The 27,163-nt window shown below is 39.9% G+C and overlaps 1 protein-coding gene across 6 annotated transcripts in view; it reads left to right on the top strand.

Annotated features, from left to right (window-relative positions):
• The window catches only part of ST6GALNAC3 (ST6 N-acetylgalactosaminide alpha-2,6-sialyltransferase 3), a 766,015-nt gene that overhangs the window by 17,310 nt on the left and 721,542 nt on the right, over nt 1-27,163 (top strand). The window contains exon 2 of one of the 6 annotated variants that reach the window (XM_060304122.1): nt 9,398-13,537. The exons of the other annotated variants lie outside the window; for them this stretch is intronic. Coding sequence (XP_060160105.1) covers nt 11,032-11,937 — 906 coding nt within the window. The 5' untranslated portion in view covers nt 9,398-11,031 and the 3' untranslated portion in view covers nt 11,938-13,537. Of the gene's footprint in view, nt 1-9,397; nt 13,538-27,163 lie in introns of those variants that run through there. 6 annotated transcript variants of the gene reach the window in all.

The raw sequence follows: 27,163 nt of genomic DNA, 5'->3' as shown, positions 1-27,163 counted from the left end.
GTTCTTGTCTCTGTAGCAGCAAGTATTACCCTGTACTGTAAATAAGCTCAACTCTTTTGTTTTACTATGAACTCATATAGCACAGGGGCCTTTAGTAGGTCGATCAGCTAGTGTTTACTAAGCATATGTAAATGAATACTGTTCTTGCCCTAAGTAAGATTACAGACTCAATGAGAAGAAAGGTATACCTAGTGAGTATACGAGTAGTGGTGGTGTTGGTAGTTACCTAATTGAATCTTGGGGGCAGAAAAGGCCTTGTCTTATTCAACTTGATATCCATAGCAACTAGTCTGACTCACAGTAAAGTGTTTCCTAAATGTTGAATGTATAAATGATTTAATTTTTTTTGAGATGCTACTTACAGACAACAGCCTAACCTGGTCTCCTCTAGGAGCAGCCTAATTCTTCTTAAACATGCGTGGAGTTTTCACTCTAGCATAAGCAAGCAGATTAGAGTTTATCAATTAGTTTTCTCCTTAAGTTCCTTCTCAGTTTGTTTCTTTTAGATCTGTTAGGGCTTCTCATAAAATCTGGAGCCCATTTGAAATCTAGAGGAGGGAGAAGAGAGACCTGGACTGGAAAGAAGAAAGAAGAAAAGTATAAGAGTGACTTATCTTTTGTCATGATCATTTCAGTTCCCTGGGTTAATAGAAACAAAAAAAGCAAAAGCAAAAAACAAACAACAGACCTCAGCATCCACACCACAATTTGTGGTTCTCAAACTATGAGGTTTCAAAGGATTGGAAAATAATATGGCTTCACTGAGACTGGAAAGCCACAGAAACTTCACAGGTACACAGATTGCAAACCTGAAACTCTACGATAACCCCAGCAAGTAGAATAGACAAGGCACTTTGTTTAATAAATCTGCTATGACATTTCTTTCTGCTGCCCAAAGAATGCTGAAGTCTCAGTAGCTGCCCTGCCTGATTTTTAGGCTTATTGTCACTGAGCGGATGCTTTTGCAAATTCTGTTGGCACACTTTGGGGAATGAGTTGCTTGTGTAAAAAGCGTTGCTTTTTGGATGAATTGAGAAGAACAGCAGCAATAACAGTTGTTCTTTATTGAACACCTAGTGTGTTCAGGCTGGGTCCTGGGCTGAGTGCTTTACATGTATCATCTCATGTAAACTTTTATTACAAATGAAGATACTGAGGTTCCGAGAAGCAAACTAACTTGCCCCAGGTCATGGTTAGTAAGTGGTGAAGGTGGGGTTGACTCAGGCTCTGGGTAGTGTTGTAGTGTGTATTTTACCTTCAGTGCCAATTCAGTGAATGTTTATAGGGGCTTTGAGTTTATTTCACCATCTTTTGAGTCTAGACAGCTTCCTAACAATCTCCTGATAGAGCTCTCTTTTAGCTGTGTTATTTTTATTTGTTCCTTCCTCAGAATTTCCTTTGTGACAGAGGAACTAGAGGATATAGAGGGGCCACAGAGACTGGGGAAATAAGAAGGTTCTAAGTCTGCCTCTAACACTAACAGCCTTTTGATCCTGGGCAAGTCACGTGACCACAGCCTTCTTTCCTGAGAAACCCCCATGTCCCTTTGAAGGTGGGAGTGAAGGAGAGGAGTGATAGAGTTAGATTTACCCTTAGGCTAAGCTTCAGGGCCCCTTCAAGGCTCTGGGAAGAGGTTCTGGCATGTTTGTATTTATAATTTATATTCATTTTCTTAAAGAGACCCACAGATCATATAAGCTTCAGGCTTCCCAGCCAGCATCCCCCCTGGGGCAGTGTTGGAATCCAAAAGAGATAAAGTTCGTGAATGCACTTTGTAAAGCAGAATGCACTGTACACATGTGGCAAAACTATTATTGGTATCATTAATAATTAGATAACAGCTTGAATCAAGGAAACCTTTCTTGGGGCTGGTGGGAGAAAAAAAGTTTAGATTTGAGGCAAGCAGAGGGAACCCATTAAGCTTTCCAACAGATGACTGGGGAAAGTTATGATATCTCCTCCCCAGGAGGAACATATTCAGTTGTTTCTGAGAATTTTACACACGCTTATGCCTGAGGGTTGGGAATTGGATGAGTTCTCTATTTCCTGGATTCCGGGAAAAGTGGAGAAAGGCATTTTTCTAATTGAGCAGAGTAGATTTACAAGTGTTACCAGGATCCCATTACAGAAAGCTGCAGTTAGATCCTGGTTATTAAAAGGGTCATTGTTCAATTTATGGATTATCCAGATCCTGTTGGTCCCTGGCCACTCTGATGTACACCTTTTATGCGTTTTACTGCCAATTAGCACTTCCACCAGAGCCTGGAAAGGGAGAGGAGCTAAACACCAAATTGGTTAATTCCTTTTCCTTGTTAGCAGCTTTGTCAAGGTGTGTCAGCAGGAACGTAAAGAAAATGGCTCAAATGCGGTGAAGAGATTATCTGTGCTTTCACTGTTGTTTTCTTTCTTCCTCAACTCAAATTTAAGAGTAGGCCCTGCTTCTGATTTTGACTTGATTTAAAGTCAGTAAATCAAAGATCTTGGCCTAGGGCATCCAGGGACTTCAATAAACAGCAGCCTTGGGGTAGGTAACATTTTCAGAGAGCCTTTTGCCCACACCCCATATCTCCAGGCCTGTCTCTCATTTCCTGTGTGATGTGGAGGGGTGGAGACTCAAAGAGAGGTCCAGTACTTAAGTCATTCAAGTGTTTGTGTAAAAAAATGTGTTTCTCTACAAATACATAGTAAATATAAATAGAAATGTGCGCCCACATTCATTCAATCATATCTTAGTATTTATTGAGGTTTGAAAACTCTCGCATGTAAAAGCCTTTTCTGGAAGGGATTTCTCTCTAATTTCAAAGGCTATTGTGTTTCCTAGGGAATTTATTAGCTGTGCATTTACCAGACACAAAATAAAAACTTTGGTCAGTTATGAAAACTCTATTTGCATCTTGCTCTGAGAAGACCATGACCACGAGGGAATTGGAAGTAAAACGTGTGTGTCCTGCATGGGAATGAGTCATAATGTGCGATTAAAATGTGCATGTGGAGCTCATCTTAGATTTTAAGGATTGGAATGAGCAAGCGACTGTCCTGGGACAATTCTCCTCCTTGGGACAAGTGGAATACCCACCTGTGGAGAGCAGGGCTACGATTCCTGGTATTGTTGTTTGTTATTCTTGGCTCCAACCGTGTGCCTGACTAAAGAAAGAGATGTGAAGGTCTCTCTCTGTGAAGGGCTTGCCTTACCAATCAGGGAAAATGGTAACCAGGAAAGAAGGGCTGTTCTCTACGGTGTGGGCAGGAAGAGGACTGTGGCTTGCAGAGGTCAGAGCTACACAGACTCTGATTCCAGCTTTGTGATGAGTTTGAGTAATGACAATAATACTTTTATTTAATGCTCTGTAACAGTGCAGTCCAGGAGAAATACAATGACGGCCACTTAGGTAATTTTACATTTCTAAGAGCCACATTAAAAAGAAAGCAATAAGTAAATAAATAAATAAAAAAGCAAAAAGAAGTAGGCAGAATTTACTTAATAATATAAATACATATATTTTTTGTTGTTGTTATTTTTTTTGCGGTACGCAGGCCTCTCACCGCTGGGGCCCCGCCCCACCGCGGAGCACAGGCTCCGGACGCGCAGGCTCAGCGGCCATGGCTCAGGGGGCCAGCCGCTCCGCGGCATGCGGGATCCTCCCGGACCGGGTCACGAACCCACGTCTCCTGCATTGGTAGGCGGACTCCCAACCACTGCGCCACCAGGGAAGCCCAATAATATATTTTATTTAACACAATATATCCAAAACATTTTCGTGTCAATATGTAATCAATATCAACTTACGAATGAGCTATTTATATTCTTTTTTCATGAGTCTTCAAAATTCTGTATATATTTTGCCATTACAGCATATTTCAATTCGGATGCTAAATTTTCATCACAAATACTTGATCTCTATTTAGATTTTATAAAATGTACATTTGAAAAAAGTAGATTCACATGTCTAAGTTGCTCCAGAGATGCTTAAAAGTTTTCCAAGAGTTGTATCGAGTATCAGGTTTTAAGTGTAAATTAAAGAAAATAAAATGAAATAAAAAATGTGGTTCCTCAGTCACACCAGCCACGTTTCAAGGGCTCAACAGCCAAATGTGGATAGTGGCTACTGTATAGGCCATCGTGTTCATGCAGGTGGTCATCCTTAGCACCAGAAGAGACTGCTAAACTTAGAGGCAATGAGAACACTGTAAGGGGACCTGGGGGAAAGGATTGCCTACGGGGTAGGGATCAGAAGGGGAGCACACCTCTGTTCGTCAGACTCTTGGCACCCAAAGAAGGAGCAAATGAAGAGCATGTAATGAGTGCCAGACCCAGGGATACACATTTGAGCCTTTGATGAGCGCTTGAGATTTCATCTGAAATGGAGTCCTAAGCTTTTCCATATTCTGAGCCTGATTGGCCCCCCAGATGTTGAGCAGCTGTGAATTCTCCCAAGAGAGTGCTGCTTTGGTCTCAGTGTGGTCATGTGAACTCCTGGAGGCTTTGAGATCAGAGACAGACTTTATACACTTTTATTTGAATAGTTCCTTTGCTCTAGGAGGGAGGTACACATATGGCAGCAATTTAGACATCCAGAATAAACCACGTCTTCTTTCAAGTCAAGAGAGGTGATTGGAGTTCCTTTCTACAGTTTGCTTATTTATTTATTTATTTATTTTGCGGTACGCGGGCCCCTCACTGTTGTGGCCTCTCCCGTTGCGGAGCACAGGCTCCGGACGTGCAGGCTTAGCGGCCATGGCTCACGGGCCCAGCCGTTCTGCGGCATGTGGGATCTTCCCGGACCGGGGCACGAACCTGTGTCCCCTGCATCGGCAGGCGGACTCTTAACCACTGCGCCACCAGGGAAGCCCCAGTTTGCTTACTTTTTGACTGTTTATTTGTATCTGTAAAGTCAGCAATATGCTAATAGACGTATGTCCAATGGTGCTTAGAGCAAATCGGTTTGTAAACCTGCAGCTGTCTTGCTTGCCTGTCCTTCTGCATTGTACTCCTGCCCGGTTCCACCTAGTCTTCCTGAATCAGTGTTAGCACTTTTTCATGTGATGAACATTTCATTGTAATAATGACAGCAGGTACCCTTTGCCGGGTGCCTTCTCTCTGGCAGGTAGCCTGCCAGATATTTTACAGATATTTATTTTCCCACAACAAGATTGCAGGATGGGTATTATTACTTTTATCTGTCAGATGAGGAAACTGGTTCATATTGCTTAACAATATGCAAGAACACTAGACCAAGGTCCGCAAACTAACAGCCCTTGGACCAAATCCGGCCTGTTGCCTGTTTTTTATATATATATATATATATATATATATATATATATATATAGTGCTAGTTAAGAATGGGTTTCGCATTCTAAAATGGTTGAAAAAAATCAAAAGAAGATTTAATGACGTGAAAATGTATGAAATTCCAATATCGATATCCCTAAATAAAGTTTTATTGGAATATAGCCATGTTTATTCATTTCTTAGTGTCTTTGTGTGCAGAGTTGAGAAGTTGACATGTAGACTGTATGGCCTGCAAAGCCTTAAATATTTACTGTCTTCCTCTTTACAGATAAAGTGTGTTAACCCCTATGCTGAACTGTTAAATTCTTACTGTAGACTGTAAGAGCCAGGGTCAGGGGCGGTGAGGGTACTCACACCTGGGGCCCCATGTAATGAATGTCAGGGATATTTAGTGGGTATGGAGCCAAGCACTCCATGTGGAAGAGGAGACTGAAGCCTAGAGGGGATCAGTAACTCCCCAAAGTCACATAGTGGGACTGGAATCCGACTCCAAAGCTTGATCCCTAAGTCTGTGGCTTCGCAGAGATAAGCTGACCACGATGCTGCTCAACTTGGACTGCACCAGGACCCCCTGAAGGGCTTGTTACCCCAGAGATTGCTAAGCCCCACCTCCAGAGTCTATGATTTCAGAGGTCTGGGCTGGGGTCCAAGAATTTGCATTTCTAACAAGCCCCCAGGTGATGCTGTTGACGCCCATCTGTGGACCAGCCACACTTCAAGTAGCCCTACCGTACTACATCCTGCTCAATAAATAGCTGCTGAGTTATGGAAGGCTTCAAACCCATGTATTCCCCAACCAAAACTAACGAGAAATTTAAGTCAAGTGCATTCTAATTACCTTTTTAAGCATTGTAATCGTTTGATTTCTGCCCCCATTGTTCTCATTAAACCCCGAGCTTTCTGATGCTATGGGACTCAGGCCACCCTGACTGTTGAAATGCATGTGCCTCTGTGCCTGACAGCAAGGGGCTGGGTCTGAAATGAACCCATCACTGGTGGCATCCCTCTTCTGTGTCTAGAAATTCTGTTTCTTTCACATCAATTTCAAAATCAGTTTATGATGATTTATGAACCAGGAATTTGTTTCCTGCTGATTGTATGTCAAATCCTTTCTCACTCTGTGCCCCCTATTTCTCTGCTGGCTAACAAGGAGCCCTGGGGGTGCAGGAAACAGCTTCTGTAGTCAGATTGTACTGGCTTTGGTCATGGAAGTTAATGCGTTAGTGCTAGAGTTCGCTATCTTAATTATTGATTTAGTCTCATATTTTAAAAGTCATTATTTAAGGATTAGGAATGGGGAAAATGAAGCCTGGTGAAAGATGATAGCTATTTTTTTTTGTTGATTCATAGTCTAGTTTGGGATTTTAATAAGTAACAAAAAGCATTGGAAACTGCTGATTTAATCTCTTCTTATAGGCTCATATTGGCATAAAAAAGAAAATAAATCTCTAAATTTTTGCTTTCTCCTGGCTGTCCATTTATGTGCCTTTGTTTATTGTGGAGCCCATTTTTCTGATTTCCCCCCTTTCATCTTTGGCCTCCTAGCCCCTCTCCAGTACAGGTGTTATAGAGATCATTAGCTAGTACAGTTGTCCCTTGGTATCCAGGTATCCACATGTCCACCGGGGATTGGTTCCAGCACCCCACAGGTAAAAGCTAATGCTCAAGTCCCTTATATAAAATGGCATAGTATTTGCATATGTCTATGCACATCCTTCCATATGCTTTAAATCATCTTTAGATTACTTACAATAATTAATACAATGCAAATTTTATGTAAAGAGTTGTAAATACAATGTAAATAGTTGCCAGCACAAGGCAAATTCAAGTTTTGCTTTTGGGAACTTTCTGGAATTTGAGTGTTTTTGAATATTTTTGACCCACGGACAGCAGAACCAGGTTCAGCTGACTATGTCTAAAGAACGGTCATCTCAGCCCTGTACAAGGGAAGCCTTATAGAACTCTGTTGCTAAGCAGATAAAGCTATCTTGCAGAGTGCCGTGATACAAGCCACTCCAACAGGAAGAATTCGTCTCTGGGAAATGTGAGTCTTTTCTACTCCTGGTATACAATCAGTGGTGTGGCGTTCCTGACAGCCCATGGTTGTCACCCCACACACCTTTGCCATGGTCTAGAGGCTGACTTTACTATCAGTCGCTCTTTTATTGCTGACCTTCTCAACCATGTCTTCCTTTCTTTCTCACTTAGTTCTCGGAGAAAATTCATTCCCCAGCAGCAGCAGATAACTGAATCAATGACACCTTATGCCTGTTTTCTTTTTCTTTCTTTCTTTCTTTCTTTTTTTTTTAAGATGTTGGGGGTAGGAGTTTATTAATTAATTAATTTATTTTTTCTGTGTTGGGTCTTCGTTTCTGTGTGAGGGCTTTCTCTAGTTGTGGCAAGCGGGGGCCACTCTTCATCGAGGTGCGCGGGCCTCTCACAATGGCGACCTCTCTTGTTGCGGAGCACAGGCTCCATACGCGCAGGCTCAGTAGTTGTGGCTCACGGGCCTAGTTGCTCCGCAGCATGTGGGATCCTCCCAGACCAGGGTTCGAACCCGTGTCCCCTGCATTAGCAGGCAGATTATCAACCACTGCGCCTCCAGGGAAGCCCACGCCTGTTTTCTTATTTATTTTCCTTTACATTCTTTCAGTTGGGAGTTAAGAGAATCTTTCTCTCCTACCCTGGTTTATGTCACTTAATTATTTGTTCCTTGGCTGGTTTAATGTTTATTTAATTCTGCCATGCTGTTTAACCCTAGTGGCCTGGTTGATTGCTTGAACTGAGCCAAGATTTCCTCATGTGACTTCTAACTTGTTGGTAAATTAGGGTTTGTTTTTTTCTCACCTATCCTGGACCCTTGATACTAAAATCTTACTTAAAGAAATTACCACTCTAGATTTCTGTATTGGAACAATTGAAATTCACTATTTTTCCAGATTTGTGTAGGTCTGTGTTTGACTTTTTTTCCCTCTTACCTTTGGGAAGTTTATTATCAAGCATTTAGAGAGAAGCCAAGTACTATGGGTGAGAGGAGGGGTAAAGGGAATGGAGATAAAATAGAAGCTGAAGATTTTAATTCTTTTTGAAGGGAAATTAGGGTCTGTATGAATAATAGTAATTGTAACAATAGCTTACAGTTATTGAGTACTTACAGCTACTGTGTCAGGGCTTCATAGTTTTGTATTAGCTCATTTAATCCTGACAAGTACCTCATAAAATAGGTACTATTATACATTCCCATATAGATGAGGAAATTGAAGCTTGGAGAGGTTACTTAGAGAGACTATGTAACCTCCCCAAGGTTGTACCACTATTAAAGGAGGGGGTAGGATTTGAATCCAGGAGTTTGGCCAAAGAAAATATTCCTATAGTCATGTATGGGCAAACCTATTTGAAACTTGCCCACAATAATTTAATAACTTAATGATAAAATAATATCAGTAAGCTTTTTGAGCACTTAATTGTAGGTACTGTATTTAAGGCATATACATGATTTCCTTTAACAGTCAACAATCCTATTAGAAAAATAGTATTATTATCATATCTATTTTACCTGGGAGGAAACACTGAGGCTTGCAGAAAACTTTGGTTTTTTGCCCAAGGTCCTTGGTCTAGTGAGTAGAAAATTTGTCTGACCATATTATTTTACAGTTATTGTTATTAGCTAGCATTTACTGTATGCAGTAAGGGCTGGGCACTATTCTCAACACTTTACACTTACTGATTCATTTAATGCCCATTTTTCAGATAAGGAAGCCAAGGCACAGAGTGGTTAGATAAGGTCACCAAACCATTTTTGGTAGTAGTGAGACTGGAACGCAGGCACTTTGGCTCCAGGGTCTGTATCTGTAACAACCTTGCACAAGGCCACAAATCCCCCCTCCCCCCCCCCACTTTGGTGTTCTACCTCCTAGTGCAGAGAATCACTTAGGACTATTGAAATCCATTCCAGTATCAAATCAGCCCACTTCAAAGGAACTTGTGGCGATTAAAAAAAAATTGCTTGATTTTTGATGAGATAAACTGAATTAAAAAATAAATTTGTTGTTGGTTGGGGGAAGATGGCGGAAGAGTAAGACGCGGAGATCACCTTCCTCTCCACAGATACACCAGAAATACATCTACGCGTGGAACAACTCCTACGGAGCACCTACTGAACGCTGGCAGAAGACCTCAGACCTCCCAAAAGGCAAGGAACCCCCCACGTACCTGGTTAGGGCAAAAGAAAAAACTAAACAGAGACAAAAGGATAGGGACGGGTCCTGCACCAGAGGGAGAGAGCTGTGAAGGAGGAAAAGTGTCCACACACTAGGAAGCCCCTTCGCGGGTGGAGACTTCGGGAGGCGGAGTGGGGGAGCTTGGGAGCCGCGGAGGAGAGCACAGCAACAGGGGTGCGGAGGGCAAAGCGGACAGATTCCAGCGCAGAGGATCGGGCCGACCGGCACTCACCAGCCGAGAGGCTTGTCTGCTCGCCCGCCGGGGCGGGCGGGAGTGGGAGCTGAGGCTCCGGCTTTTGTCGGAGCGCCGGGAGAGGACTGAGGTTGGCGGCGTGAACACAGCCTGCAGGGCGTTGGTGCGCCGCGGCTGGCCGGGAGAGAGTCCGGGGAGGGGTCTGGACCTGCCGAAGAGGCAAGAGACTTTTACGTCCCTCTTTGTTTCCTGGTGCACGAGGAGAGGGGATTAAGAACGCTGCTTGAGAGAGCTCCAGGGACGGGCGCGAGCCGCGGCTAAGAGTGCGGAGCCCAGAGACGGACATGGGACGCTAAGGCCGCTGCTGCCGCCGCCAGGAAGCCTGTGTGCGAACACAGGTCACTAGCCACACGCCCTTCCGGGGAGCCTGTGCAGCCCGCCACTGCCAGGGTCCCGGGATCCAGGGACGGCTCCCCCGGGAGAGCGCACGGCGCGCCTCAGGCTGCAGCGTCACGCCGGCCTCTGCCGCCGCAGGCCCGCCCCGCACTCCGTGACCCTCCCTACCCCCCGGCCTGGGTGAGCCAGAGCCTCCGAATCAGCGGCTCCTTTAACCCCGTCCTGAGCAAAGAACAGACGCCCTCCGGCGACCTACACGCACAGGCGGGGCCAAATCCAAAGCTGAACCCCTGGAGCTGTGCGAACAAAGAAGAGAAAGGGAAATCTCTCCCAGCGGCCTCAGAAGCAGCAGATTAAAGCTCCACAATCAACTTGATATACCCTGCATCTGTGGAATACCTGAATAGACAACGAATCATCCCAAATTAAGGAGCCCTGTGGATGAAAGGCTCTTGGTGCTGCAGCCAGGACTCAGTGCTGTGCCTCTGAGGTGGGAGAGCCAACTTCAGGACACTGGTCCACAAGAGGCCTCCCAGCTGCACATAATATCAAACAGCAAAAATCTCCGAGAGATCTCCATCTCAACGCCAGCACCCAGCTTCACTCAACGACCAGCAAGCTACAGTGCTGGACATCCTATGCCAAACAACTAGCAAGACAGGAACACAACCCCACCCATTAGCAGAGAGGCTGCCCAAAATCATAATAAATCTACAGACACCCCAAAACACACCACCAGACGTGGACCTGCCCACCAGAAAGACAAGATCCAGCCTCATCCACCAGAACACAGGCACTAGTACCCTCCACCAGGAAGCCTACACAACCCACTGAACCAACCTTAGCCACTGGGGACAGACACAAAAAACAACAGGAACTACGAACCTTCAGCCTGCAAAAAAGGAGACCCCAAACACAGTAAGATAAGCAAAATGAAAAGACAGAAAATCACACAGCAGATGAAGGAGCAAGATAAAAACCCATCAGACCTAACAAATGAAGAGGAAATAGGCAGTCTACCTGAAAAAGAATTCAGAATAATGATAGTAAGGTTGATCCGAAATCTTGGAGATAGAATGGACAATAGAATGGACAAATTGCAAGAATCAGTTAACAAGGACCTAGAAGAACTAAAGACGAAACAAGCAACGATGAACAACACAATAAATGAAATTAAAAGTACTTTAGATGGGATCAATAGCAGAATAACTGAGGCAGAAGAACGGATAAGTGACCTGGAAGATAAAATAGTGGAAATAACTACTGCGGAGCAGAATAAAGAAAAAAGAATGAAAAGAACTGAGGACAGTCTCAGAGACCTCTGGGACAACATTAAACGCACCAACATTCGAATTATAGGGGTTCCAGAAGAAGAAGAGAAAAAGAAAGGGACTGAGAAAATATTTGAAGAGATTATAGTTGAAAACTTCCCTAATATGGGAAAGGAAATAGTTAATCAAGTCCAGGAAGCACAGAGAGTCCCATACAGGATAAATCCAAGGAGAAATACGCCAAGACACATATTAATCAAACTGTCAAAAATTAAATACAAAGAAAACATATTAAAAGCAGCAAGGGAAAAACAACAAATAACACACAAGGGAATCCCCATAAGGTTAACAGCTGATCTTTCAGCAGAAACTCTGCAAGCCAGAAGGGAGTGGCAGGACATAATGAAAGTGTTGAAGGAGAAAAACCTGCAACCAAGATTACTCTACCCAGCAAGGATCTCATTCAGATTTGATGGAGAAATTAAAACCTTTACAGACAAGCAAAAGCTGAGAGAGTTCAGCACCACCAAACCAGCTCTACAACAACTCCTAAAGGAACTTTTCTAGGCAAGAAACACAAAAGAAGGAAAGGACCTACAATAACGAACCCAAAACAATTAAGAAAATGGGAATAGGAACACACATATCGATAACTACCTTAAATGTAAATGGACTAAATGCTCCCACCAAAAGACACAGATTGGCTGAATGGATACAAAAACAAGACCCATATATTTGCTGTCTACAAGAGACCCACTTCAGACCTAGAGACACATACAGACTGAAAGTAAGGGGATGGAAAAAGGTATTTCATGCAAATGGAAACCAAAAGAAAGCTGGAGTAGCAATTCTCGTATCAGACAAAATAGACTTTAAAACAAAGACTATTAGAAGAGACAAAGAAGGACACTACATAATGATCAAGGGATCGATCCAAGAGGAAGATATAACAATTGTAAATATTTATGCACCCAACATAGGTGCACCTCAATACATAAGGCAAATACTGACAACCATAAAAGGGGAAATCGACAGTAACACATTCATAGTAGGGGACTTTAACACCCCACTTTCACCAATGGACAGATCATCCAAAATGAAAATAAATAAGGAAACACAAGCTTTAAATGATACATTAAACGAGATGGAGTTAATTGATATTTATAGGACACTCCATCCAAAAACAACAGAATACACATTTTTCTCAAGTGCTCATGGAACATTCTCCAGGATAGATCATATTTTGGGTCACAAATCAAGCCTTGGTAAATTTAAGAAAATTGAAATTGTATCAAGTATCTTTTCTGACCACAATGCCATGAGACTAGATATCAATTACAGGAAAAGATCTGTAAATAATACAAACACATGGAGGCTAAACAATACACTACTTAATAATGAAGTGATCACTGAAGAAATCAAAGAGGAAATCAAAAGATACCTAGAAACAAATGACAATGGAGACACAACGACCCAAAACCTGTGGGATGCAGCAAAAGCAGTTCTAAGGGGGAAGTTTATAGCAATACAAGCCCACCTTAAGAAGCAGGAAACATCTCGAATAAACAACCTAACCTTGCACCTCAAGCAATTAGAGAAAGAAGAACAAAAAAACCCCAAAGCTAGCAGAAGGAAAGAAATCATAAAAATCAGATCAGAAATAAATGAAAAAGAAATGAAGGAAACAATAGCAAAGATCACTAAAACTAAAAGCTGGTTCTTTGAGAAGATAAACAAAATAGATAAACCACTAGCCAGACTCATCAAGAAAAAAAGGGAGAAGACTCAAATCAATAGAATTAGAAATGAAAAAGGAGAGGTAACAACTGACACTGCAGAAATAAAAGAGATCATGAGAGATTACTACAAGCAACTCTATGCCAATAAAATGGACAACCTGGAAGAAATGGACAAATTCTTAGAAATGCACAACCTGCCAAGACTGAATCAGGAAGAAATAGAAAATATGAACAGACCAATCACAAGCACTGAAATTGAAACTGTGATTAAAAATCTTCCAACGAAGAAAAGCCCAGGACCAGATGGCTTCACAGGCGAATTCTATCAAACATTTAGAGAAGAGCTAACACCTATCCTTCTCAAACTCTTCCAAAATATAGCAGAGGGAGGAACACTCCCAAACTCCTTCTACGAGGCCACCATCACCTTGATACCAAAACCAGACAAGGATGTCACAAAGAAAGAAAACTACAGGTCAATATCACTGAAGAACATAGATGCAAAAATCCTCAACAAAATACTAGCAAACAGAATCCAACAGCACATTAAAAGGATCATACACCATGATCAAGTGGGGTTTATTCCAGGAATGCAAGGATTCTTCAATATACGCAAATCTATCAATGTGATAAACCATATTAACAAATTGAAGGAGAAAAACCATATGATCATCTCAATAGATGCAGAGAAAGCTTTTGACAAAATTCAACACCCATTTATGATAAAAACCCTGCAGAAAGTAGGCATAGAGGGAACTTTCCTCAACATAATAAAGGCCATATATGACAAGCCCACAGCAAACATCATCCTCAATGGTGAAAAACTGAAAGCATTTCCACTAAGATCAGGAACAAGACAAGGTTGCCCACTCTCACCACTCTTATTCAACATAGTTTTGGAAGTTTTAGCCACAGCAATCAGAGAAGAAAAGGAAATAAAAGGAATCCAAATCGGAAAAGAAGAAGTAAAGCTGTCACTGTTTGCAGATGACATGATACTATACATAGAGAACCCTAAAGATGCTACCAGAAAACTACTAGAGCTAATCAATGAATTTGGTAAAGTGGCAGGATACAAAATTAATGCACAGAAATCTCTGGCATTCCTATATACAAATGATGAAAAATCTGAAAGTGAAATCAAGAAAACACTCCCATTTACCATTGCAACAAAAAGAATAAAATATCTAGGAATAAACCTACCTAAGGAGACAAAAGATCTGTATGCAGAAAATTATAAGACACTGATGAAAGAAATTAAAGATGATACAAATAGATGGAGAGATATACCATGTTCTTGGATTGGAAGAATCAACATTGTGAAAATGACTCTACTACCGAAAGCAATCTATAGATTCAATGCAATCCCTATCAAACTACCACTGGCATTTTTCACAGAACTAGAACAAAAAATTTTGCAATTTGTATGGAAACACAAAAGACCCCGAATAGCCAAAGCAATCTTGAGAACGAAAGAAGGAACTGGAGGAATCAGGCTCCCAGATTTCAGACTATACTACAAAGCTACAGTTATCAAGACGGTATGGTACTGGCACAAAAACAGAAAGATAGATCAATGGAACAGGATAGAAAGCCCAGAGATAAACCCACGCACATATGGTCACCTTATCTTTGACAAGGGAGGCAGAAATGTACAGTGGAGAAAGGACAGCCTATTCAATAAGTGGTGCTGGGAAAACTGGACAGCTACATGTAAAAGTATGAAATTAGAACACTCCCTAACACCATACACAAAAATAAGCTCAAAATGGATTAAAGACCTAAATGTAAGGCCAGAAACTATCAAACTCTTAGAGGAAAACATAGGCAGAACACTCTATGACATAAATCACAGCAAGGTCCTTTTTGACCCACCTCCTAGAGAAATGGAAATAAAAACAAGAGTAAACAAATGGGACCTAATGAAACTTAAAAGCTTTTGCGCAGCAAAGGAAACCATAAAGAAGACCAAAAGACAACCCTCAGAATGGGAGAAAATATTTGCAAATGAAGCAACTGACAAAGGATTGATCTCCAAAATTTATAAGCAGCTCATGCAGCTTAATAACAAAAAAACAAACAACCCAATCCAAAAATGGGCAGAAGACCTAAATAGACATTTCTCCAAAGAAGATATACAGAGTGCCAACAAACACATGAAAGAATGCTCAACATCACTAATCATGAGAGAAATGCAAATCAAAACGACAATGAGATATCATCTCACACCGGTCAGAATGGCCATCATCAAAAAATCTAGAAACAATAAATGCTGGAGAGGGTGTGGAGAAAAGGGAACCCTCTTACACTGTTGGTGGGAATGTAAATTGATACAGCCACTGTGGAGAACAGTATGGAGGTTCCTTAAAAAGCTACAAATAGAACTACCATATGACCCAGCAATCCCACTACTGGGCATATACCCTGAGAAAACCATAATTCAAAAAGAGTCATGTACCAAAATGTTCATTGCAGCTCTATTTACAATAGCCCAGAGATGGAAACAACCTAAGTGGCCATCATCGGATGAATGGATAAAGAAGATGTGGCACATATATACAATGGAATATTACTCAGCCATAAAAAGAGACGAAATTGAGCTATTTGTAATGAGGTGGATAGACCTAGAGTCTGTCATACAGAGTGAAGTAAGTCAGAAAGAGAGAGACAAATACCGTATGCTAACACATATATATGGAATTTAAAAAAAAAAATGTCATGAAAAACCTAGGGTTGAAACAGGAATAAAGACACAGACTTACTAGAGAATGGACTTGAGGCTATGGGGAGGGGGAAGGGTAAACGGTGACAAAGCGATAAAGAGGCATGGACATATATACACTACCAAACGTAAGGTAGATAGCTAGTGGGAAGCAGCCGCATAGCACAGGGAGATCAGCTCGGTGCTTTGTGACCGCCTGGAGGGGTGGGATAGGGAGGGTGGGAGGGAGGGAGACGCAAGCGGGAAGAGATATGGGAATATATGTATATATATAACTGATTCATTTTGTTGTGAAGCTGAAACTAACATACCATTGTAAAGCAATTATACTCCAATAAAGATGTTAAAAAAAAATAAATTTGTTGAGTTTATTTATTTTTTGAATGCCTTTGAAGATTTTTGAACCAGATACATTTAGAAGACCCACTAGGTCAAGTCAGACCTGGTGGAATTAGTTTCCTTGTGGAGGTGGAATTTGCAATTGAGCATGAGACAGTCATTCTGACTGGATGGGGAATGCCAGGCAGTTCTCCCTCTGCTCTCCCCTTCTTCACCTGTACCCCGGAATAACTCCACGGGGAAGCCAAAGTGCTCTTTTAAACAGTAAATCAGGTCACGTCAGTTTCCTTATCTGAACCCTTTGGTGGCTTTCCATTTCACTTTGGATAAAATCTAAACTCCTTTCTATGGCTCACACTGCTCATGACCTTGCTCCTGCTTATTTTTGAGAAATTATCTCCTGCATCTTGGTCCCCTGCTTATTTTCATTCCATCCAGCTCTGGACCATGCCAAGTTCCTTCCTGCTTCAGAGCCTTTGGGCTGCTATTCCCCTGCCTGCCATACTTTGCCCCCAGGTTCTTTTTGAGGCTATTTCATCCTACCTTTCATGTCCCAAATTAAAGTTTACTGCCTTGGACAGGCCTTTGCTGATTTATACCAATGAGATAGAACTCTTCCTGATATTCCCTATTATGCTTCCCTGTTTACTGTGTGCATAACACTTTCTTAATATATGAAGCCATGCTTATTTGTTTATTTGCCTCTCAGTCAAAAGACTAAAAGGGCAGAAATCATGGTTATTTTGTTTATCACTGTGTGTCTAACTTCTAGCATAGTATAGTCAACAAACGAATGAATCATTTAATTAATTAATTTCAGGCAAAAAGAATAGTAGGTACAAAGATAGGGTGGCATGAAGGAACAGGTCATTTTGGGGAACAGTGAAAAGTTGCGGATGACTGTCACTGAGTTCGTTTTGGGAGCCGGAGGAGCTGATATAGTTGGAGACAGATCATGAAGGACCACGTAGGTCCTACAAAGTAGTATGGACTTTATCCTTTAGAAATGGGGAAACACTAATGGGATTTAAACAGATCATTAAATGTGGTGGAGATATTGGGTCAGAGAGAATATTCTGTTGTCTTATTTTAGAGTACTTGGAGTCCTTGGATTAACTCTGGTCATTGTCGTTGGTATTTGGAAATTACTTGTCCCAATTATGATTTTGCTACAATGATTGCACAGGCAGAATTTCAAATAGAATGCTGGAAATGAAAATGTGCCGAAGATGTAAGTGTGCTGGTTTATAGCAGAGCTTGGTGTTTTATCTATCATTGCCTAACCGGTTATATTCTGGGAGAAAATATTTGCAAATCATGTCTGATTGGTTAATATACAAAATATATAAAGAACTCATACAACTTGATAGCAAAACAAAAAAACAAAAACAAACAATCCAATTAAAAATGGGCAGAGGATCTGCATAGGCATTTTTCCAAAGAAGACGTACAGATGGCCAACAGGTACATGAAAAGCTGCTCAACATCACTAATCATCAGGGAAATGCAAATCAAAACAGTAATGAGATAATCACCTCACACCTGTACCTGTTAGAATGGCTGTTATCAAAAAGATAAGAAATCACAAGTGTTGGCGAGGATGTGGAAAAAAAGGAACCCTTGTGCGCTCTTGGTGGTATAGTCACTGTGGAAAACAGTATGGTGGTTCCTCAAAAAATTAAAAATAGAACTGCCATATGATCCAGCAGTCCAATTCTGGATACTTATCCGTAGGAACTGAAAATACTAACTCGAAAAGATACCTGTACCTCTATGTGCATTGCAGCATTATTCACATATTTGGACATTGCTTGTTCTAAATATGGTGGCCTTAGTGATTACACAGCCCGAATTTCTCCTAGAAGGCTGTAAGATAAAACTTGGCAGTGTCATTTCTCTCCCTGGGTGTGGTACAGTCAGTCACATTTAAGATACATGTTCCTTGAAGTCAAGGAGCTGGGCTGGGCCCAGTTTGTGTGTCCATGCTTTAATGAGAGTGTATCATCTGTAAAATCTTTACAGTTTGGATAAGCAAATACATCAATCCATTTGAAAGTGCTAATAAATGTAAAATATTGTTGGCAAATGAAGCTACTTCTCCAGATGTTGAAATTTTCATTTAGCCTGGGGAATCCTAAGTTTAGAAGTAATCTTTTGAGCCCTTAGATCATTGAATGCACAGTTTAGGTTCTTTCTGGTATTGATGAACAGGTAGTGCTTGTAATATTAACTGTAATTTTGGACAAGTGAGGTACTTCTGGCCCATTGCACATTAAATGCCTGCAGTTTCCTGGACCTGACTTAGAGTGTGGTTTCGTATTACTGCCCTTGAGGCACCTGTTTATATAGCAGTACTGAGCTCCAGACCTCAAGCGAAGCACCACATATGTGTATATTTATCAGTTAAAGCTTCAACACCCCTGTGACTCTGTTTTGTAATCTCCCTGTAAATTTGTATTGTTAATGAGGAAATGTGGGTTTAGAGAAATTAAGTGCTTGAGGTCAAAGAGTTAGTGGATCTAGGGTCAGGGAGTCCAATGCAGTTCTGACTCCCAAAACCCTTGCTCTTCACCTCAGCCCTGTCCTAGACATAATGTTGTACTATAGACAGGTCAGAATGGTAGGTAGGAACAGAGGGAGATCTCCTTTCCTATAGACTGTACGTAAAAATGTCTCTCAAGCCATTTTGTCTGAAGCCCATCTTTCTGTCTTGGGTTCACTTCTATTTTTAGAGATATTTTGTTTTGCCTAATATATATATATATATATATATGTATTTTAGTAAATATTGCAGGCATCAGTCTTTTGTAAACTGAATCATAGTTAAATAAAGAAGTTTGCTGTTTAAAGGACCTTGTGGTTAATCCCTTGGTAAAGAATTGTTTTGGAATTGAATATTAATGCCCTAGTTATACTGTTTTTAACTTGACTTTCAAAAAAGTAACAATGGCAAAAGCTAATATTTTTTGATATGTAACAGGTGGTCTTGTAAGCATTTCTTTTCTTACATGGGAGTTTCTAATTTGATGCTCGCAACAACTCTGCAAGATGGGTGCTATTATTTTGTCAGTTTTACAGAGGAGGAAACTGAGGTACATGGAGGCTAGATGAAGGGACAGCTTCATGGCATGTGACATGTATGATCACACAACCCCATGCTCAGAAGGGCCACACTTGATTTAATGTTCTGCAGTTGCTGTCTAAAAATTCTTCATAATTTTGAACAACAGGCTCCACATTTTAGTTTTGCACAGGGTCCTGCAAATTATGTAGCTGGTCCTGCCTAGGTGAGCTGTCCAAGGTCACTCAATGGTTAGTGGCAGAGTTGGCATTCAACCCCAGACTGCCTGGCCTTAAGCTTACACGATTCCATTTACATCCCCTGGTTTCCCATATCTCATATCCTTAAAGCAAGGTCCCTCCTCCACCTTCTTTTTCTTTGGGCCTGTCTTTAGAGGCAGGTGGTTTGATTCATCTCGGTTCAATCCTTTGGATTTGAGCTTTGTTGGTCCGAGTGTCTGATGCATACAATTTCCCCATTAGGTTTGTAGAAGAGCAGTAGGGAAGATTTTGAAGATATGACAGGAATTGCACATCCTTGCCATAGTGAAAAGTCATAGCCTAAAAATAAATAGGAGTAACATGGAATCATTGTAACATTTTTGTTTTGGCGCAACTCTCCTGGGGGGAGGGAAAGAAAAGAAAAAGAAAGCCCCAATGTATATGAAAGGAAGGCAGTCCCTCAGACTGCTTATCTGCATGCGGTGCTCTGGGGACTAGTGACACTTAATTACCACATACAGTTTTATGGACTGTTTTATGAGAAGCTGCTTTTTAGCCTTTCATGGATTGCTGTAAAAGGAAATAGAGAAAGACAGAAGAGGATTTCTATCACTTTGGTAAAAAAACTGTCTCTCTGTGGTCTATGCCTAGAACCTGAGACTGCCTGCGTTCCCTTTCAGCATTTCCTGAGAACTTTCTGTGAAGAGGTAGAGGCCAGCAAGACCCTGGAGCTCGACGATGGAAAAAAGCGTGACACAGTGTAGTCACCACACTACACAGTGTAGTCACCACACTACACAGTGTAGTCACCACAGGGCATCTAGGGCTCTGAGAGAGGCAGGCATCAGCCACAGGAGCCCCAGGAAAGCAGCAGCTGACAAAGTTAAGAGGAGTCTAGGAAGATCAGGGGAATTATACAGGTGGAGAAGCGAGAGAGCATTCTAAACAGAGGGAACAGCAAGAACAAAAGCGTGGAGGTGAGGGAGAAAATGGTCAGGGTGAACTGCGAATATCTGCTCCTGGCTGAAGTGTTGGCGATGGTGTTGGAGAGGTAGGTGGGGACCAAATACTGATGAACTTTGTATGCTAAGTTAAGGCGTGTGGATTTCTACCTGAGGTATTAGGGATGATAATGACAACAGCCAACATTTACTGAGGGCTTCTCCATAAATTATAAATATCCACGTAGTCCCTGGTAACATGTATACCTGTTTGAGTGATGTGTGTGCACACTCACTACGTGAAATGACTGGGGACCCAGGTCAGTTATGTCCTCACTCTACCATTTACAGCCCTGGGATCTGGGAGCAGGAAGCTAACGTTCTGAACCTTTGTGTCCCTGTCTATAATCTAAATCATATCTGCCTCACTGACTGTTGGCAGGAACAGTATGAAGTAAGACTGTATACTTTGTATAGATAAAGTTTATTGTGTAAGTTTTCTCTAGTGTAAGAAATTTTATTTACTACTTTACTTTTTTGGGGGGTAACATTCATGCCAACTTTATATATCATTTCAAAGCTGGGGAGTTCTGGAGTTCTAGAGGTGGACTGTGGTTAATTAGCTGCCTTTTACAAAGACTGGGTGAATCATTGCCCTAATGGGCTGTGGGGACGATAACAGTTTCCTCCAGGCAGTGGGTCAGACTTCTCACTAGGTGTGATCTTGGACACATCACTTAACCTCTCTGAGCTACCATTTCCTCCTGGAAAATGAAGACAAAGCTGCCTACTTGTCAGGACTAATGTGAAGAAGATTAAATGAGATATTTGATGTAAAGTGCTTGACACATAGTAGGTGTTCAATAAATAGTAACTATTATTATTTTTATTCCTGAAAAGAAAGGAGTTAGTATTCTGGTGTTGAGTGTTGGAAGAGTAGGGCATGGGTGTCAGAGGTGTTTATATACTTTCTTTCCTCTTCTCTCAGTTGTCCCCTCCTTCCCTCATCTCCAGTCATTTTCTCCCCTCAAGGTGGAATGAAATTGGAGGTCTTGTAAATGTGGAGCAGCCTTTGTCATAGTGCCCTCAGACATGCCCTTCTAACACTCTGACAAATGAATCAAAACCTGAACAGCCAAGGGTGGTTGGTTGAATTTTCTAAATTTTCATCCCCTCACGAGCGGGGATAGTGCCAACTCTGCCTGGTGAACTCAGCCCAGACAGATTGAAGGAGCTGGCACTGCTGGGAGAGGGCTTGGTTACCTAGGAAACATTCACCTGTGCTGATGACAAAGGGACTGTCACCGCCACCTGACACATGCAGACGTGTATCAAGTTATGGGGAGATGGAAAGAAACAATTTCCTTTGAAATGAGGTAGATGCATCTGTTAATTTCTTTTGAATAGCAGCTAATTTTCTGTTTTCAGAGAAGCAGGATAAAGCTTAAACTTTAACTTCTGGCTAAAAATACTCAGTTTGTGAACCTGGCAAAGCCTCTTAAGAAAAAAAAAAAAAACAACCCAGTCCTGGCACTGGTCTGTTAGGCTTCCTGTCTTTCAGCAGCTTATTGCATTTACTTTACTGCTTTGGGGGATTAGAAAATAGTCTCTGAAGGCTATTTCTTTAATGACTTGGAATATTAATGTGGAAAATTTGCTTGTTGGACAGTACAGTGACTACTATAGTTTTTGCCTATAATTGGCTATTGGGTTTTTCACTCCCTGAAGTCTTTTTTTTTTAATGTTTTCTTTATTGTGAAAGATAATGCGCATTAAGAAAAGTGCATAAAACAATTAAATAGCCTAATGATTTATCATAAAGTGAATGTTTGTTAATGAGAAATGTTGCCTGCCATCTCAGTAAACAAAGGATGTTGCAACTCAACAAGCCATCACATTACAGCTACCCCCGACAATGAGCCCAGAGGGAACTCAAGGATGAAAACAGGCTGCTCACCATCAAGCCATCAGTAACTGCAGCCATCCCCCAACAGTGCATTCTGAGGAGACTGAGGATGGAAAACACAGCATACTGGCCCCCGATAGCTGTGGTACATATCAAAGGAATGATTTCAGTGAGCCCAGACTTTTTCATCTTCCTATACATAGAAAAGCGCTCAGATCATTAACTTGAGATGTCTGGTTTTCTTTAATTAACAGTAATCTTTTGATGTTCTGACTGCCTGGTTTTTGCTTCAAAACTCCTATATATCCTGGCTCCTCCCTAACCTCCTAAGAGCTGTCCCTCAGAGCTATCTGAGAGCTGTCTCCTGGGCTTCAGTCCTCAGAAAGTCCGCTGAGTAAAACATAATGCTCAGCTTTTACGTTGTGCCATTTTTTTCATTCGACATGTTCATGATTATTACTGAGGTTCCAGAAGCACCCCTCCTATTACCTTTTCTCACTCCCAAGGAGATCACTGTCTTGACTTTATAAAGAAAAGCAAAGAAATTATTACTAGAAGTTTTGTCACCTAAACATATATTTCTAAACACTGTGGTTTAGTTTTGTATCTGTTTTGAATTTCATATACATGGAGTCATAAAGTAAAATATTGTTTTTTGTCTGGTTACTTTTTCCCCAGCATTTTGTATCTGAGATTCTTCCCTCTTGTGCTGTGTAGCTGTTATTCATTCACTTGCTACATTTTATTATCCTAATATACTACAGTTTCTTTACCCATTTGGCCATGGATGGATATTTGGGGTGCTTCTAGTTTTTAGCTATTATAAATAATGATGTTATGAACATTCTTGCACATGTCTCTTGGAGCACAGATGCACGTGTTTCTGTTGGTTGGAATTGTTGGGGCATAGGATAAATGTATATTCAGCCTTAGTGGCGTTAAACAATACTTTTTTTAAAAAAGTAAAATCATTACTCTCATACAAATGTAAAATGAACATGTGTCAGAGATTTCTTTTGACACATCAATTAATGAGAGAACCAATAAGATGTTACAACTAGTTCAAAGGAGTATTGAAAGACCCACACATATGTAGGCAACAAGGGATGCTGAAATGAATTTGAGTAGATGCGGTGCAATCGTCCATTGCATTCTACCGGACACAATTCATTTACATTTGTATGGATGAGAAGCATTTGTATTATTAGTAGTTTCTACAACTTAAGTAGTTGTAGAATAGCTCAAAGACAATGAAAGGCAGGATAACATACATAGGAGGGGCACTAGCCTGGACACTCAGTACTTTTTTTTCCCCTTTTCAAAGTCTTTCACAATTTTTTCTGGCAGTAGATAATACCAAACTGTTTTCCAAAGTGATTGTTTCAAATTACTCTCCCACTAGAAGTGTACCAGAGTTCCTGTTGCTCCGTATCCTTGATAACAGTTGGTATTGTCAGACTTTTAATTTTTGCCATTTGGTAGGTGTTTAGTGGTATCTCTTTGTGATCTTAATTTGCATTTCCCTGATAAGAATAAGGTTAAGCATTTTTTCACCTGTTTATTAGCTATTTGAATTTCCCCTTATGTGAACTGCCTATTCCAGTCTTTTACCCATTAAAAAAAAATTGGGTTACCTGTCTTTTTCCTTTTTTATTTGGTAGAAATTCTTTATATATATTCTGTACATTAATATATTATATATTTTCCAATTACACATGTTACAGAGATCTTCTCCCACTTTTTGGTTTGCCTTATTCTTTTACTGGTGTGTTCTGATGAACAGAACAATTTTAATACAGCTCAGTTTATTACTCCTATTTATAGTTCATGATTTTTTAAAATCTCTTCTTAAGAAGTCTTTGATTACTCAGATTTCTTGAAAATATTTTAGTATATTAACTTTCAGAAACTGTATTATTTTGCCCTTCAAATTTAGATTTAAAAACCATTTCAAATTTTTTATTTCTGTTTGATGTGAAATAAAGTATCCATCGCACCTCCCCCAATTTGGTACTCAGTTTTCCTGGCACCACTCATTAAAAAGAGTGTCCCTCCATTCACACCCAGCGGGGGCACCTTGGTCATACACCAAGTGTTCATATGTGTTTGGATCTATTTCTGGGCCTTTTTGTTAAATCCCATAGATTTGCTTGACTATTTTTACAGCAACGCCATACTGTAGTGTTTTTATAATAAGTTTTATAATGTCTTTATTTCTGATAGAGCCAGCACTTCTACCTGTAGCTATTTTAAGACTAAGTCTAACCCTTTATATTATCCTTTTGAATTTTAGAATTAGCTCATCAAATTCCACAAAAACTAAGGAATTTTATTTGTGGTTTTTCATACTGCATTGAATCCTCAGAAATTTCACTCCTAGGTGTTTATCCTAGAGAAATGAAAATATATGTCCACGAAAGAGTTGTAAATGAATATCTATAGCACTTTATTCATAATTGCTCAAAACTAGAAAGAACCAATATGTTTGTACATTGTAAAACTACCATTGAAAAGGAGGGAGCAACAGGTATACCCAACGACATGGGTGCATCTCAAAAACAGTGCGCTGAGCAAAAGAAGCCAGACACAAAAGAGGACATACTGTGCAACTCCATTTATAAGAAGTTTTATAACAACCACAACTACTCTGTAGTGATAAATATCAAATCAGTGTTTGACTGGAGTAGAGAGTAGAGGAGATTGGTGGGGGGAATGAACTGCACGGGACATGGGGGTACTGATTGGGGTGGTGAGGTCATCAAACCGTACTCTAAAAATGTATGTATTTGATATGATGTATACAAATGATGTATTTGTATCCTATGCTTTAGTAAAGCGTAAAACATTCTTTTTTCAACCTTCATTAACTCTATGTAGACCTGTTTGGGAAGAACCGACGTTTTTACAAATTGGATTTTCCAACCTATGAATATGGTATATAACTTCAAGCGTTATTGTCTTTAAATTCTCTCAATAATATTCTATTGTTTTCTACATAGAGATCTTTCACATCTTTTAAAGAATTATTCTTAGGCACTTATTTTTAGATATTCTTGGGTATTTCTGATGTTATTATGAAAAAATTTCATTTTGTTTAGAGCTGGTATATAAACATGCAATTCATGTTTGTATATTGATTTTTTTTTTATCCAGCAATCTTGCTAAACACACTTATTGCCATTTATCTAGATTTTTTTGATTTCTACATCCATAGTACTATCATCTGCTAAAAATGACACTTTTATTTCTTCTTTTTAATTATTTTATCTTTTATATCATTTTCTTACTTGATTGTACTGGCTAGAACCAAGATGTTGATTTTAAAGAGAAACCTTTCAAAATTTCATCAATATGTGTTGGTTTTGCAGTAGTCTTTTTTAAAAAAGATACAGTTTTAAGGAATTTTCCTCTTATTTGTATTTTGCTAAGTTTTAATCATCAGTGGATATTGACTTTTATTTAAGCATTCTTGCATGTATTAAAATCATATGTATTTCATCCTTAATTCTGTTAATGTGGTGAATAACATTTTAAAAAAATGTTAAACAACCATGTGTTTCTGGAATAAGCCTAATTGGATCAAGATGGATTAATCTTTTTGTATAGTGCTATGTTTGGTTTGCTAATGATTTTTTAGGCTTTTTACCTCTGTTCATGAATGAGTGAGATAGACTTCAAATTTTCCTTTCTCACAAAGTGCATCTCAGGCTTTGGTTATTAAAGTTATGCTTAAAGTGAGTTAGAAAATGTTTTCTCTTTTTCTATTTTCTGGAGATGTTTGTGTATGATCAGCATTGTTTGTTCTTTAAATTTCTGGTAGAATTACTTGGTGAAACTTTCAAGATCTGGTGTTCTCTTTGTGGTAAAGTTTTAAATTATACATTATAATTATTTAATAGTTTAAGACTTAAGATTTTCTATTTCATTTTGTGGAAGTTTTGGAAAGGTAAAGTTTTCTAGAATTTGCCCCTTTCATCTAAATGTTCAAGATTCTTGGCATAAATTTGTTCAAAATATCTTCTTACATATTTAACCTCTGTATGATCTGTAGAGATGTCCCCTTTAAAAATTTCTGACATTGGTTTTTTCCTAATCAATCATTCCAAGGGTTTATCAATTTTATTAATCTTTTTAACATTTCCCTGGGTTGATCCTCCGTATTGTATTGTTTTTTCTTTACTCATTTCTGCTCTTTTTTTCCATTTCCTTCTACTTTAAGTTTGCTGAATTTTAAAAATGATTTCTTGAAATGGGGTGCTTTATTCACTGATTCTCAGCTTTAATCGATTGTAATATACATATTTAAATAATAAATTTCACTTGAAGCATTATTTTTATTGCATCCTACAATTTTATATGAAAACATTTTATTATCATTCAGATAAGAGTATTTTTTAATTTCTTCTGTGGATTTTCTAGCCATTATTTTGTTACTGATTTTTAGCTTCATTGCATTGTGAGCAAAGAATATACTCTGATTTCAGTACTTTAAATGTGTTCAGACTTGTTTGGTTTCATAGCACATGGCCCATGTTTGCTATGCACTTTCAAATGTGTATTCTCTGGTTGATGGATTCAAGGTTCTATACGTTTATTTGGCCAAGTTTACTGTTTATGTTCTTCAGATTTTCTATATCTTCACCAGTTTGTTTTGTCTTATTTGTTGTATAGGTTTCTGAGATGTGTGTTCACATCCCATGCTATGATCGTAGATTTGTCTTTTTCTTCTTGTACTTCTGTCAGTTTTGCCTATACATTGGAGCAATGTTAAAGAAATTTTAAATTTGGAGTTGTTATATCTTCCTGATGAATTGAACCTTTTGACATTACAATTTGACTCCCCATACACCAAATAAGAATTTTT

The sequence above is a fragment of the Globicephala melas genome, chromosome 1, assembly GCF_963455315.2.
Source record: "Globicephala melas chromosome 1, mGloMel1.2, whole genome shotgun sequence".
In the NCBI taxonomy this organism is placed as follows: Eukaryota; Metazoa; Chordata; class Mammalia; order Artiodactyla; family Delphinidae; genus Globicephala; species Globicephala melas.
Note: the sequence above shows the minus strand (reverse complement) of the source record. Positions and strands in the feature narration are given on the sequence as shown.